Genomic DNA, 15,788 nt, shown 5'->3' on the forward strand with positions numbered 1-15,788 from the left:
ATGATCCGACGGACACTTGCACGTGACAGGGGAGAACCATTGCGCTCCTCCTCTAATCCCTTCAGTTCCCGTCTCTCTCTAGCCTTTCGCTTCGATCGACGGTGACCTGGACCAATAAGCCAACAGCTCCCGTCACGAGGCTCTGCCCTCGCGGGAGGCCGTAACCCAGTCAAAATCTGCTCCCCCGGCTTCACTTTTGCTCTACGGACGCAATTTAGGCCGTTCGGTGCCCGCCCCGCTTCCCGGGCCTCCCCGGGAGTGATAGACGAGATGTTTTTCCAATAGCATGGGGCTGAGGCTGCATATGATCCCGCCCCCCGTGGAGCGGGGCCAATGAGCATTCTGGGTCTCGGCAGCGGCCGGCCCGGGAGAGAGGTTTTGCACTGCGGTAATATGGCCCTTCCGTGAGGAGCTGTGGAGGCGGACCGCGGAAGAATTGTCGGCTCGCTCGCTGAAGTGCTGGGGAAACGGAAGGGTAAAGCGCGCCAAAGGAAGAGCCGGAGGAAGCGGCGCGGGGTGCGGATGCGGGAGGAGTGCGGACTGCACCGCGGGGCTGCCCTGGGCTCGCGATGAGCGGCTCCGCCGCCGCAGCCTCTGTGGTCGCCTTGCCGGGCGCCGGGGTGTCCCCACTGGCCCCGGGCCCTTCTGCCGCCGCCTCCTCGAGGGCCCTGCATGTGGAGCTGCCGTCGCAGCAGGTGAGCGCTACCGCGCGCCGGACGCCTGTCCCAGGCTTCCTGGGCTCCTCCCTGGACGGGGCCCCCGGGGTCCCCCGAGGGTGGCACGGGCGCCTCCCAGGGGCCGCGGAGAGTCTGTCTCCTGAGGCTCCAGGGTCACGCTCGCCTCTCTCGCTCCCGGACACAGTCCCCTCTGGGATTCATGGTCATCCCTCTTCCTCACTTTCTTCTCTGGGCTTCGTCGTCACCCTCACCCCCCATCCCCTCCGCTTCCTGTCCCATTAGGTCTTCTTGATCACTCCCCTTCTTCACTGTCCTATCTGGACTTCATAATTGCCTACCACTCACTGTCCACTCTGCACTTAAGAGTCATCCCTCCACTTCTTTAGGCTTCACGGCCTCCTCCCCAACTATTCTTTCAAGGTTTCTTGGTCATCTCCCACTCTCCTGGGCTTCATAGTCACATACACACCACCAACTCCCCTCTAGGTTTCATAGTTACCCCCCCAATATGTTCCCCCACCCCCTCTTCTTTTAACGTCAGTCGTACTCTCACTGTCCCCTCAAAGCTTTATAGTCACACATACCATTCTTTCCACACACCCCTCCTCATCCAAAACTGTAGAGGGGAGTAGGCATGTCATGTGGTCAACTTTCCCCAAGACTCAGGGTTACACTTCCCTCCGAGGGACGTCTCCTTAGGAGGAGACGTCCTCCTAGACTTTTTAGTCCTCTAAGTGGACTTTTTAAAGGTTATGTAAAGAAGGTCAGCTAGTAGTAGTGGTATGGTTTCATAGTCACCCAACCCAGTGACCACTAACTTTCCAGGGAGGGCTTCATGGTTACTTCCCCAGAATCTCCTCCCTCAGGGTAACCGTGATAGATATTTCCCACTTGAATACTTCAGGGTCCCAGGGTGGTAGGGTGGGTGAAAAGGGGGTCAGCTTTTCTTCAGAGACCACTTTTCTCTGTGGAGATGCCAGATTCACCTCCTCCTTCCCTCAGAGTCCACTGTCACTTGTGGCTTGATAGTTTCTGCATCTTCCCCCCCTCCTCTTTGTTTCAGTTCTCTGATAGGGCTACTCCTTCCTTTCCCCATCTCCTTCCCCCTTAATACTTAAGAATCCCAAGTGTTACTTAAAGAGTATAAAGATGAAAGGGAGGGGACAGGAAAAGAGGAATAGAGGGGGTGGAGAGGACTTTAGGATGTGAGGGAGACAGCTTGGTATAGAATAAAGTGAAAACTGTTAGGTGACACTTTGCTTGGCCTAGTGGGCAAGGAGAGAACTTTGGTTTTGGAGGCTGGAAAATCTCCTTTCTCCCAGCTTGTTAGCACTCTGACCTTAAGCAAGTCACTCAGCCTCTCTCTGCCTTCATTCCTTCATTTGTAAGGTAAGGGGACGGGACTAGGTGATTTCTAAGGGCTTTTCCAGCTCTAAAATTGTTAGGGGAGGGTCTTGGTGAAAAATTTTAGCCCAGTTTATTATGCTGGTAAGAAATTTGGGAATGAAGAAAACTCCTGGATAAGATAATAAGGAAACAGAGAAAATGAACCATCAGGTTTTAGAATGGGGGAGCCTTGAGATTTGGGATGAGGTAAGGGAGAGAGAACATTGGTTAACCTAGAAGATCCTCCTGAATATTTAACTTCTGGAGTGTTGTAAGGGACTCTCAAACAAACTAGACTACATTTTGATGGTTTTTGAGGTTCTTGCAAATGATTTTCTGTGATCCTTGGCTGTTTTTAGTGTTTGTCAAATTCTTGGGATCTTAGTAAAGTGTTGAATGCCATACAAATGGTAAGTGTGGCTATTCCATCTTCCATAGGTGTCATCCTTTTGGAATGCTTTGGGGTGGTTATATTGAAGACTCCGAGTTCTTTTCTCTTGACTTTTATTTAGTATGCTGGAAAGCAAAATTCCATCTGGGTTGGAATGCTCAGGTTTCTTGGCTTGGTATGAGACACCTTTTAAAAGGTGTTGCTACTCTGGTTCTCTGCCCACCCACAGCTGGGGCTGAATTCTTTTTGTTGCGGCAGAAAATATGTTGAATATGATATCCCAAGAGCTGACATTTGATTTTTTTTAAACCCCATTCCTGCCTATTCATGTGTGCATTTAAAAAATGTGTGTGCATTTAAAATGTGATTCCTGACTAAATGACAATATTAATCTCTAAACTTTTCTAGCCATTACAAAAGCTTTAGAATATACATATGTGTGTTAGTAGTGTTTTTCTTGTTGTCATCCTTTTGATTATACTTTTCTTGTTTTTCCTGATTCAAATTCAGATGGAGAGAGAGAGTAAGACTCTTGGAAGTTAAGTGACTTGTCCACAAATGTGCTAGATACTAAGAAGGTGGAATTGAATTTCTTCACAATTATTAGGTCTTTTGACTTCAAGCCCTGTCCTGTTTATAATATATTCATTCCTTCTTACTGTCCTGGATGTGTAAAACCTGGGGAGTTAATCTAACACTAAAGTTCTGTGCTTCTTTGTAATGGTACTGCTCATTCTTGGCCTTTCGTTCTAATGGGATATGCTGTTACCTATGCTCTGATTATTTCCAAGTGCTGGATTTGAAATTGTGGAGATTACGCTTTGAAGTTTTTAGTTAAAGTTTATAATTAATCACTGATTGAAATTTTTTTAAGTTATAGTAACATAATGAATTATATTATAAAAGACATTATAATATCTTCTATATCCTTGGAGGTGGGAATCTGGAAGTGAACTTAAAACTAGTCATTTCACCTCTCCTTAAAGACTCAGCTGAGAACTTTTCCTCTGAACCTCCTTCCTTTCTTCAGGAAAGAAAAATACCAACTAACTAAATTTATTGAGATCTTATTGTGTTTAGAACTCTATGAAGAGCTAAATTTTTTAATAGCATACATGAGTCTCATATCCTTCCACAGAGCCAGTAAAGTGGAGCTTTATCTTTGAAGACTTAAGAGTTGAAGGTGATGAAAGCATATGCTAGGAATACAAAATGATTAGCTAGTTTTTTAGTCACTACTAATATATAATAGCTCATTTGCTTGGTATTTGCACTCTACACAGTATTTTCCTACTACAAATTTGGGTAATACTAGTCCAAGAATTATTGTTCCCATTCTATAGAGGTATAAAAGGAAGTTAACTTCTAAAATGACTTGTCACACAGTCAATGGTAGAGCTGGAAAGTGAACTCCCCAGGTCTTCTGACTTCAGATTAACTTTTCTTTCTGTAAATGATACATTAGTGGCAGTGCTCATAGTAGATAGAGAGCTGGTCTGCTATTTCCAAACACCTTGTTGCAAACCCTCTCTGACACACTGTCTGTGTGACTACCTCTTAGTGCCCCAGACAACTTTCTAAGACTAAGTTGCTGAAAAAACACTAGTTCAGCATTGGTAGATGTAATCTATTAGGAGCTCTTTACTTGGATGAAATCACAGATCTAATCCAAAACAATTGAACAAATACATAAGCTACATTTATACAACACTATAGAATTTAAAATGTGCTTTTTTCAGAGTAGATAAGATAGTTCAGTTGACCAATAATTTGTCAAGTGCCTGCTTTGTGTAGATCAGGGGTTGGCAACCTTTTTGACCGTGAGAGCCACAAATGCCACATTTTTAAAAATGTAATTTCATGAGAGCTGTACAGTGCTCACAGTGCACACTCCTGTAACAGTGCCTGAAAAAAAATTGACTTCATGGTTCCTGCCGACCCCTGGTGTAGAGAATGGTACATAGCTGAGAAAGATACAAAGTTTGTAATATACAATACCCTTTTTAAATGGAACTTAAAATGTTTGTGTAGTGGGTATGGGTGTGGGGAGCTGGAATTGACCATATCCCAGTAACTACAATACATAATTGCATAAAGAAGATACCAAGAAAATAAATGAGGAGCTAAAATCTGAGTTGCAAAGGGACTTGCCCACAGTCTTATTGTATGCCAGTGGTAGAGCCAGGATTGGAAGTCAAGATCTTCTGGCTCAGGGCTCCTTCTCCCCAAAAATTTTGATGGAGGACACTTTGCTAATAACAAACCTTTTATGCTTTCATCTCTCTTGTCCAAATCATACTTAGTCCACAGTTTTTGAAGATAGTCTTCTGTTAGTTATGCTTTTTCTGTTGAATCCATTGCAGTGCCAGGGATAATAAAACTTTCAAAAATTATGGGCCCTGTAATACCTTGACTAATATTATTAATTGGTTTTGCAAAAACAAATGTTACAGGGTCATTTTTTAAAAGAACTCTTAATAGGCAATTATGTGAGTAGTGTGGTGTTAAGATTTCTGTGTTCATGAAGCTCATAGGAGGGGGATAAGATTCAAACACAGATAATTTCTACATTTAGTTCCTATGAAACATGTAGAGTGGGAGGCAAGATTCCTGGAAAAAAGAGAAACATGAAAAAAGACCTGGAGGTAGGGAAAGACAGAATATTTTGGTGACTAGTCCATTTTGGCTAGATCTTGGAGTACATGGAGGGCTGTAAAGTGACATAAGGTCAGAAAAATTAGGATGGTACCAAATTGTGGAGGGCCTTGAATGCCAGGCAAAGGAATTTGAATTTTATTCCAAAGGGAGGTTTTAAAGGTTTTAGAGGAAAGGACAGAGAGAAGTTGGAAAGGCTTGTTAGGATTTTATTGTAAAAACATAGGTCAGTGATGGTATGGTGTGCCAACCTATGGTATGGGTGCCAAAGGTGTCATGCAGAGCTCTCTGTGGACACATCACCCCCTGAGTGCTCCCCCCCACTCCATCCCCAGTTTGTTACCAGAAAGGCAGAGGGACTCAGGCAGAGCTATTCCCTTCCCTTTTTCCACTGTGCCTGGACAGCTTACAGGCAGCACTGCTGGTCAGGAACAGAGTGCTCAAGCCATTCCCCTTCCTCACTTCACCTGCCCTTTCACCGAACAGCCCAATGGGAGCACTTTCTCCCTTCCATGTGTGGGGTAAGGGGGGGCATGCCTGGCCCTTGATGGGGGGAAGGGGCACAGCACTTGGCCTCTGGGGTGGGGGTGGGGCCCAGTACTCCATCTGTAAAAGGTTCACCATCACTGATATAGGTGGATAGAGTGAAACCCTGTATTAGTGTGGTGACAATGGAATAAGTAGAAGGGAAGGGTTTGGGAGCACTGGTTTAGAAAGATTCAACTTCCTGAGTTCAGACCTGGACTCAAATGCTTACTAGCTGTGTAACCCTGGAAAAGTTACTTCACCCTGTTTGCCTCAGTTTCCTCATCTGTAAAATTAACTGGAGAAGGAAATGGAAAACGGCCCTAGTGGTTTTTTTTTGGCTGAGAAAACCCATAAAAAGAGTCATGAAGAATCAGATACATCTGAGAATGACTAAACAACAAAAAAAAAAACAAGGGATTTGAGAGAGATTGTGGGTTTATAATTGGGTTTATAATTGATAGGACTTGGTAGACTGCCCAAGTGATTTTCTTTAAGCACAGATCTGACAATGTTATTTCTCTATTCAATAAACTGTTTCCAACTACTAATTGAATAAGACATTACTATATATATATATATATTTAAGACTTTTAGAATCTAAATTATTTTTCTAGCCTCATTGAAAATATCTACTTCCTTTCTAATACCCTGCTATCTGGTCAAATTAGTTTTTTTTTTTTTTTTTTTTTCTATTTCTCATGCATGGCACTTCATCTCCCATCTGTGTGCCTTTGCTCTGGCTGGAATGCATTCCTTACTCATTTCTGCCTCATAAAATTTCTCTTCTTCAAGACATAGCTCAAGCATCATTTTTTATATGTTTTTCTTGACCTCTTTTTCCCTGAAGATATTAAAGCTCTCCTTCCCTCATGACCATATTTATTTCTTTTATATTTACTCTGTATATACTTGTTGAGTGTCCCCCATTAGAATGTACACTTCCTGAAAGTAGATATTGCTTCATCATTTGTATCCTTAGCACTGTTCACAACAGGCATGGTGTCCAGTAGTTGCTAATTAAATGTATTGATTGATACATTGGATATGAGAGAGGGTGGGGGGGTGAGAGAAGAGTCAGAGGTAAGGTTTTGTGTATGGAAAGCTCTGTAAATAGTGGCGACAGCTTCTGGGTTAAGATGGCAGCAGAGTAAAAAGCAGCTGCTTAACCTCTCCTAACCAAAACATTTGGACTTTTCAAGGGGACATAAAAACAAATCCAGATGAACGAAGGGACCCCATAACAGGGTGCAGCATTGAAGGTACGTGGGATCGGGGCATTTCCATACTATAAGGGGGTGAAATAACTCTACCAAGGGCTGAGCAACCTCCCTCCCCCCACCTACAGGGCCAAAACCAGCGCACAAGAGTTAGAGCAAATTTGGGGCACCCATTAAGTCCTTGGCAGCTACCTGGGGTCACCAGGGCCTGCTCCTGAGAGCAGCAAGACTTAAGACCCCAAGAGGCTAAAGAACATGTGGACTTTGAACACAGACCCTGAGCGCAGGCGAGGTCACGGCTGCAGACTTGGATTCTGAGCACAGGTGTGGACTGTGGGTGGGGACCCAGTGCAGAAAGGTGTATGACTGTGAAAGCAGCTCCTTGAGACTGTTAAAGGAGCTTTAGGCAGAGGAACAAGCAAGGAGGCTTGACCCTGAGAACAACTAGACCTGAGACCTCAGGAGCCTAGAGTGCAGACAGACCCTGAGCGTGAGGATAAAGCTGAGAGGGCACGCAGCTCATAATGGCAAGCCAGAGACAAGAACCCCAGAAGAGAAAGATCAAGAAGAAATCTTTAACACTCGACAACTTTTACACAGAAAAAATCCAGACAACAGAGCAAACAGCAGAGGAGAACAAACAAGTAATTATATCCAAACCTTCCCAAAATAATGAAAACTGGCCACAAGCTATTGAAGAGTTCAAATCTGAGATTATGAGAAAGATGTTAGAGAACTGGCAAGAAAATAACAGTTTCAAAGGCAGAATTTTGCAATTAGAAAGTGAGGCTTAGAAATCAAATGAATTGATAAGCAAATTGAAGACCAGAAATGACCAGCTGGAAGCCTTAAAGAACCAAACAAACCAGATTCAAAAGGAAAACCAAAAGATTAAAGCCGAAAACCAGTCTCTAAAAGCTAGAATTGGGCAATTAGAAAAAGATGCCCCCAAATCAAAAGAATTGATAAGCAAATTGGAGACCAAAATCAAACAGCTGGAAAATAGGATAGGCCAAATCGAAAAGGAAAATCCAAAGAATATAGCAGGAAAACTAGTCTCTAAAGAAAAGAATTGGGCAAGTAGAAGCCAATGATCTCTCAAGACAACAAGAACAAATAAAGCAAAGTCAAAAGACTGATAAAATAGAAGGAAACATGAAATATCTCACTGAGAAATTGACAGATCAAGAAAACAGGTCTAGAAGAGACAATCTGAGAATCATCGGTCTTCCTGAAAAAAGCAGAAATAAATTTGGACTCCATACTAAAGGAAATTATTCAGCAAAATTGCCCTGAAGTTCTACAAGAGGGCAATATAGACATTGAAAGGATCCATAGATCGCCCTCTACACTAAACCCTGAAAAGACAACCCCCAGGAATATAATGGCCAAATTCAAGAGCTTCCAAGTAAAAGAAAAAAATTTACAAGAAGCCAGAAAGAGACAATTCAGATATCAAGGAGCACCAATCAGGATCACACAGGATCTGACAGCCTCCACACTACAAGACTGCAAGGCTTGGAATATGATATTCAGAAAGGCAAGAGAACTGGGTCTACAACCAAGGATCACCTACCCATCAAAACTGACTATATACTCCAGGGGAAAGTATGGGCATTCAACAAGATAGAAGATTTCCAAGTATTTGCACAGAAAAGACCAGGACTAAATGGAAAGTTCGATATCCAACCACAAAGACCAAAAGAAACATGAAAAGGTAAATAAGAAACAGAGGGGAAAGAAAGAAAACTCGTATTTTTAAATTTGCCTCTTTAAGGGCTTCAATAAAATTTAATTATTTGTATTCCTATATGGAGAAATGTTATGTGTAATTCTCTGTAGTGAACTCTTTTCACTATTATAGTATTCACTATTATAGTAATTAGAAGAATTATTCTACGTTACAACAGGGAGAGGTTGGAGTACTAAATGGTCTAAGATGATAAGGGGGCAGGTGGGAAAGAGGAGGATGAATAGTAGAGAACACCAAGAGAAACTTGAATGAATAAGAAAAATAGGATATTCTATTACACACAAAGCGGGCATAGGAAGGGGAGGAGATGAAAACTATTATAAGAAGGAGAGGAAGAGAGCATTAAGAGGTAATATTTAAACCTTACTCTCAGTGGAATTAACTCTGAGAGGGAAGAGTAGCTATATCCATTGAGATATAGAACTCTATCTAACCCTACTGAGAAAGTCTGAAGGGATAAACCAAGGGGAGCAGAGGAGTGGGGAGGTCAAAAAAGGGAGGGGAGAAGAAGGGAGAGGGAATTCATTAGGCTTTAAAAATAAAAAGAGGGGAATAACAAGGGAGGGGGTAGAAAGGATAGTAAATCAAGGGAGGGGACAAGGGTTACTGGTTTAAAACAAATCACTGGTTTAAAGGGAAATAGTGTAAGAAGAAGGGGTAGAACTAAGAGAGGATACCAAAATGTCGGGGAATACACAACTGATAATTATAACTCTGAATGTGAATGGAATGATTGATTATACTAAATTAAAAAGCTTTTGTACAAACAAAAACAATGCAACCAAAATCAGAAGGGAAACAACAAATTGGGAAAAAATCTTTATAACAAAAAACTCTGACAGGGGCCTATTTACTCAAATATATAAGGAGTTAAATCAATTGTATAAAAACATCAAGCCATTCCCCAATCTATTAATGGGCAAGGGACTAGGCAGTTTTCAGATAAAGAAATCCAAACTAACAATAAGCACATGAGAAAGTGCTCTAAATCTCTATAATTAGAGAAATGCAAATTAAAACAACGCTGAGGTATCACCTCACACCTAGCAGATTGGCTAAATGATATAGGGGAGAGTAATGAATGTTGGAGGGGATGTGGCCAAATTGGGACATTAATGCATTGCTGGTGGAGTTGTGAACTGATCCAACCATTCTGGTTTACAATTTGGAACTATACTGAAAGGGCTATAAAAGATTGCCTGCCCTTTGATCCAGCCATACCATTATTGGGTCTGTACCCCAAAGAGATCATAGATAAAGAGACTTGTACAAAAATATTTATAGCCTCGCTTTTTGTGGTGGCAAAAAAAAAAAACTGGAAAATGAGAGTATGCCCTTCTATTGGGGAATGGCTGAACAAACTGTGGTATATGCTGGTGATGGAATACTATTGTGCTCAAAGGAATAATAAACTGGAGGAATTCCATGTGAACTGGAAAGACCTGCAGTAATTGATGCAGAGTGAAAGGAGCAGAGCCAAAAGAACATTGTACACAGAGACTGATACACTGTGGTAAAATAGAATGTAATAGACTTCTGTATTAGCAGCAATGCAGTGACCCAGGACAATTCTGAGGGATTTATGGAAAAGAACCCTACCCACATTCAGAGGAAGAACTACAGGAGAGGAAACACAGAAGAAAAGTAACTGCTTGAACACATGGGTTGAGGCAGACATGATTAGAGATGTAGACCCAAAACTACCACACCAATGCAACTATCAACAATTTGAAAATAAGTCTTGATCTATGACACATGTTAAAACCAGGGGAAATGTGCATCGGCTATAGGAGGGGTAGTTCGGGCGGTGAAGGGGAAAGTAAGAACATGAATCATGTAACCATGATAACTTTTTAAAAAAATAAAAATTATTAAAAAAAATAGTGGCGATACAGAGAAAATTAGTTAAAAAGAAAGTCTTCGCATAGGGGAATAGATGAAATCAATCTAGATATTTTCATTTTGAGGTGCTGGTGAAATGTCATGTTGGATGAGTTCTGTAGATAATTTGATATGGGATTATGGAGGTCAGAAGAGAAAGGTTAGGGTGAGCAATAAAGATTAGGGGATCTTGACATAGAAATGGTAGTTGAAGCCATTGGAGTAAATGGAATAAATGAGATTGCTTAGAGAGAAAAGAAGAATGCCAAAGACAGAATATTGGGGGAACATCCCTCTAAAGGAGTAGGAACCCATAAGCCACCAGTGAAAGGGAAAGGAAGAGAACCATGAGAATGGAGTGTCTCTGAAACCAAGAGGGGAGAAAAGATACACATTAGAGGAGTAGTATTTAGTGTGTGAAATTGTAGAAAGGTCAAAGAAGATAAAAATTGGGGGGAAGGTGTTGGATTGTTTCCTGTAGGTATTAGGAGGTTGGTAATGGGCTTTGATTAATTTTGGTAGAGGGGGAGGGAGGAAATCAGATTGCATGTAAGCAGAAAGTGTGTCCTGAGGAAGGAGGCATTGAATGTACTTCCTGACTGAAGACAACCATGTGAAAAGGAGAAGAGTGAGATGGGAATGGTTCTTAATGGCTAGATAGGTCAAAGGAAGACTTTTCCTAGGATAGTGGCTAGCTAATTTTAAATAAGTTTTTAGGTAGATAGGCACTAGTTAGTGGAGACAGAGATGGAAGATACCTGATAATTATACAAAGGGAATGAATGACTGAACAAAATTCTGTAGGAATGAGGAAAGAACTGGATCAGAGTTGCTGGAAGAAGGATTAATCTTATTTGTTATGGGAGGGTTTAGTGATGTTGGATTGGATTTAGTTTTAATGTTTTAATAATATAGTTGTGAAATTTTATAGTCAGGGTAAAGTTATGTGGGATATGTTTGTAAGTGTAATTGTAAGTGAAGATTTTCCTGTTCTAAGTTCCTTTAACTGGTGCTAATAACAAGCAAGATAAGGTGAATACAGGAATCTAAGAAGCTTCAGAAACTTAAAGGTATCATCAGCATCTTAATATCGTTATTTCTCCTTGACAGACAGGTTTGTCCCTGATAGTGGCACCAGTTTTTAATCAGATATATTGTACTTCATGTGAAAATATTAAAAAAAATTTTTTTTCCTTAAAAGAAAAACATACTTTGATATTTGCTTTCACATGTTAATGTTTTTCTCCAGCAGGATCACAGCTCAAACACTCTAACATGAAATTATGAAGTGAAACTCCCTGAAATAGAACAAGAACGGAATTGAAATTAATCAATCGAACCTTGAAGAAATGTAAAGAAGAAAAAGTTTTAACTGGTTTCCAAATATGTTTTTTTTTTTTTTTGGTTTTACAAATGAACTGAAGAGAAAAGCCATATTTGAGAGCTCTATTTTTAATTAGCATATAAATTAGAAATACTTTAAAAATAGTTTAGATTATTTCAAGAAAAGGATATAGAACTTTTTCTACAATATATGGATTGTTTCTTTCAAATGATTTTGTTTAGCAATTGCATTCTTTGTTAGATTAGAGGTATAAAAGAGAACATAAAGAAGATTGAAAGCTTGAAATTGGATACTCCTAGTGTCCAATAACCTTGTTTCCAAATTCCTTTGAGAAAAGTACAAGTATGCACAGAATTAAAGAATTTGGAAAAACCTTAGAGGTCATCATCTATTTGGGGTTTTTAATCTTTTTTTGTGTCATAGACCCCTCTGACAGTTGAGTGAAGCCTAAAGATTCTTTCTCAGAATAATGTTTTAAAATGCATAAGATAAAATATATAGAATTACAAAGGATATCAGTTACATTAAAATACAATTATCAAAACATAAAACAAGTTCACAGATCCTAAGTTAGGAACTTTTGATCTAATCTAAATTCCTTTATTATAAATGAAAATTTATCTGGAGGCTTATTACTAGATTTATAAACATTTATTAGTAAAGAGAGAGAAAGATAGAAAAAAGACTTTCAGCCTTTCTAACTTTAGGTAGAAATGCAATCCTCCATTGCAGCTGGCTTCCAAGCTGCCACTTGTCAGAGAGATGGCTAGATAAAAGAGAGCAAGCCCAGAGACAGTAATTCCTTCAGCACTCCTTCCAGAGAAAGCGAGTTCTCTGCTTCTTGAGCTTGCTTTTCCAACCTATAATTCCTCCCTCTATGTTGACTTTGTACCCAATTGCAGATGCTGGGATGACACTAGGATGCTGGGGGATCCCGGCCTGATTTCAGGCCATCAGACAAGCCATGTGATTGTGACTCCTATGTTGAGTTCTTCTGAGATGGGCTCAGTTAGGGAGGTCCTTAAATGTTTACTTCACACAAACCCCCACTCTCTGATTCTTTGGGAGATCAGGATGTTAAATCTCCTCACTCTTGGTTGTCCAGGAGATTAACAAGTAGGCCTCCCCAGTGAATCATTCCACATATGAAGTTTATATATACATTTAGGATTTTCTCTCCAGGGGTCATAAGAGCACAAAAGATAATGTATATTTCATGGAGGGAGTTACTACAATTTGGGGAATAAAAAGGAAGAAAAGGAGAGAAAGAAATATGATTGAGAGGTGCATTGACAAAGAACCATTTAGGGGACATTTCCTTAGGCTTAAGTGTTTACAATCAGGATAAATCAGATTCCCCTTTGTATCCAAAATTTCACTCCAAATCTTGTAATGTAGTGTTTGATTTCTGGAATCATCCTTATAGTATTTTCTCCAGAAAGTCTGTTTTCCTGTTCCAGGGTATTAGTGATTTTCTCTTCCTAAAATTACTTTAAAAAATGTTAGACTTTGAACTTTTAGGATAATTATACAATCCCCCCCTCAGGAGGATATATACACCAAGAATAATAGAATTGACACAGGATACATGACTAAGCTATAAGGTATATGAACCAATTCTCCCAAAAATAAGAGGAGAGAGAACATTAAATAAAAAAATTAAAATCTTATATGTATATAAATGTAAGTGTAAATTAAAATCATAACCAATCCTTGATCTGCCATCAAGGTCCAGTCAAAGTAGCTTATATCCTACAAGCATGTACTAAAGGTGCAACAATATCACAGCTACCCACCATCAGCCATGACTATGGAAAATTGCCATACTAAAGAAGAAAGAAGGGACAAAAGTCTTCAAAAAAGAGAAATATGATTCCCTGTTCTGATTTCTACTTCAAACATAGGGATAACAAGCCAAAGTTAAAGCCAAACAGAGATACATTTTAGTCTCATATCATAAAGGCAGAAAACAGGTAAGTCTAACCTCAGCTGAACAATTGATTTCTTGAGTTTCCTGAGCCAGGTCTTGTACCTTGGCATTGATATTCACCAGCCCCACAGGGATTGTTGGTCTCCTTGGATCTTGTGCTCTTTTGCACTATCAGTGGCTCATTAGTAGTCCTTTCTTCTGAAATAAGACACAAATATCAGTTAAGGTCCCATAATATTTAACAGGTTTAAATACTCTTAGGTATGTAGTGTTTTCAGGACTGATAAGCATTGTAAACTGAGCCTTCAATGCCAAATATCGATACTGATTCCATAAACTCAAGTTAAAAAAATCAAATTTAAATTAGGAAGAAAGAAAAAATAAAAAAGAAATTCATCTTGCACATCCCCATTAAATAATGGGCCAGCCAAACATAGGCATAAGAAAAAAAATTTTCACTTAAAAGTAGAAACTAGTGTCTGGCTAAGCTAGGTCATGATCCACAGTTTGAGTCTAAGTAATTTTTTTCTCCTAGTAAAAGCTTGGTATAAGTTTTGCTACAACAGTGGAGACAAATAAAACTTACAGCTAATAACCAAAACATACTAACCGAAGGTAACATTTTGTAACAGGATACCCTAGATTAGATTAATTTATAAGTTTAAAGCAAAACCAAGTCCAAAAACAAACAAGCAAGCAATAAAATGCAATGTGTATGTGCCTGCCCTTTGATCCAGCCATACCATTGCTGGGTTTGTACCCCAAAGAGACCATAGATAAACAGACTTGTACGAAAATATTTATAGCTGTGCTTTTTGTGGTGGCAAAGAACTGGAAAAGGAGGGTATGTCTTTCAATTGGGGAATGGCTGAACAAATTGTGGTATATGCTGGTGATGGAATACTATTGTGCTAAAAGGAATAATAAACTAGAGAAGTTCCAGGTGAACTGGAAAGACCTCCAGGAATTGATGCAGAGCGAAAGGAGCAGAGCCAGAAGAACACTGTACACAGAGACTGATATACTATGGTAAAATCAAATGTAATGGGCTTCTGTACCAGCAGAAAGCAATGACACAGGAGGGATTTATGGTAAAGAACGCTACCCACATTCAGAGGAAGGACTCCAGGAGAGGAAACATATAAGAAAAACAACTGCTTGAACGCATGGGCTGAGAAGGACATGATTGGGGATGTAGACTCGAAACTACCACACTAATGCAACTAACAACAATTTGGAAATAGGTCTTGATCAAGGACACATGTTAAAATCAGTGGAAATGTGCATCGGCCATGGGTAGGGGGAGAGCGGGGGGTGAAGGGGAAAGTAGGAGCATGAATCATGTAACCATGTTAAAAATGAATATTAATAAATGTTTAAAAAATTAAAAAAAGTGCAATGTGTATGACAGGATACAGTTACTCAGTTTCAGTAAATTTTACCCATTTTACATGAGAACAATTAATCCAAGAGTCTTTCACTCCAATTTTGATAGTACTCAGAGTAGTTATAAGTACTTGGAAAGGGACTTCCCAGGCAGGCTGAGTTTCTCCACTGTGCTGGAAATTCTTTGCATATACCTTGTGTATGATCTATATCCTAGGTGTAGATCTATGTTTGCTAGAACTGAGAGTCAAGATCTAAATTTCCAGAGCTATGGAATCTTTTTTTTTCAAACATTTATTAATATTCATTTTTAACATGGTTACATGATTCATGCTCCTCCTTTCCCCTTCGCCCCCTGCACTCCCCCCACCCATGGCCGATGCACATTTCCACTAGTTTTGTCACGTGTCCTTGATCAAGACCAATTTCCAAATTGTTGGTAGTTGCATTGGTGTGGTAGTTTCGAGTCCACACCCTCAATCATGTCCACCCCGACCCATGCGTTCAAGCAGTTGTTTTTCTTATATGTTTCCTCTCCTGTAGTTCTTCCTCTGAATGTAGGTAACGTTCTTTACCATAAATCCCTCAGAATTGTCCTGGGTCATTGTATTGCTGCTGGTACAGAGGTCCATTACATTC

General features: G+C 40.2%; 1 protein-coding gene across 1 annotated transcript in view; it reads left to right on the plus strand.

The window, feature by feature from the left end:
* Positions 1 to 401: 401 nt before the first annotated feature.
* Positions 402 to 15,788, plus strand: part of UVRAG (UV radiation resistance associated) — a 436,868-nt gene continuing 421,481 nt past the window's right edge. Inside the window, exon 1 of the mRNA XM_044668156.1 lies at positions 402 to 695. Within this exon, the coding sequence (XP_044524091.1) occupies positions 570 to 695 (126 nt within the window). The 5' untranslated portion in view covers positions 402 to 569. The remainder of the gene's footprint in view (positions 696 to 15,788) is intronic.

Source organism: Gracilinanus agilis, chromosome 3, assembly GCF_016433145.1.
Source record: "Gracilinanus agilis isolate LMUSP501 chromosome 3, AgileGrace, whole genome shotgun sequence".
NCBI lineage: Eukaryota > Metazoa > Chordata > Mammalia > Didelphimorphia > Didelphidae > Gracilinanus > Gracilinanus agilis.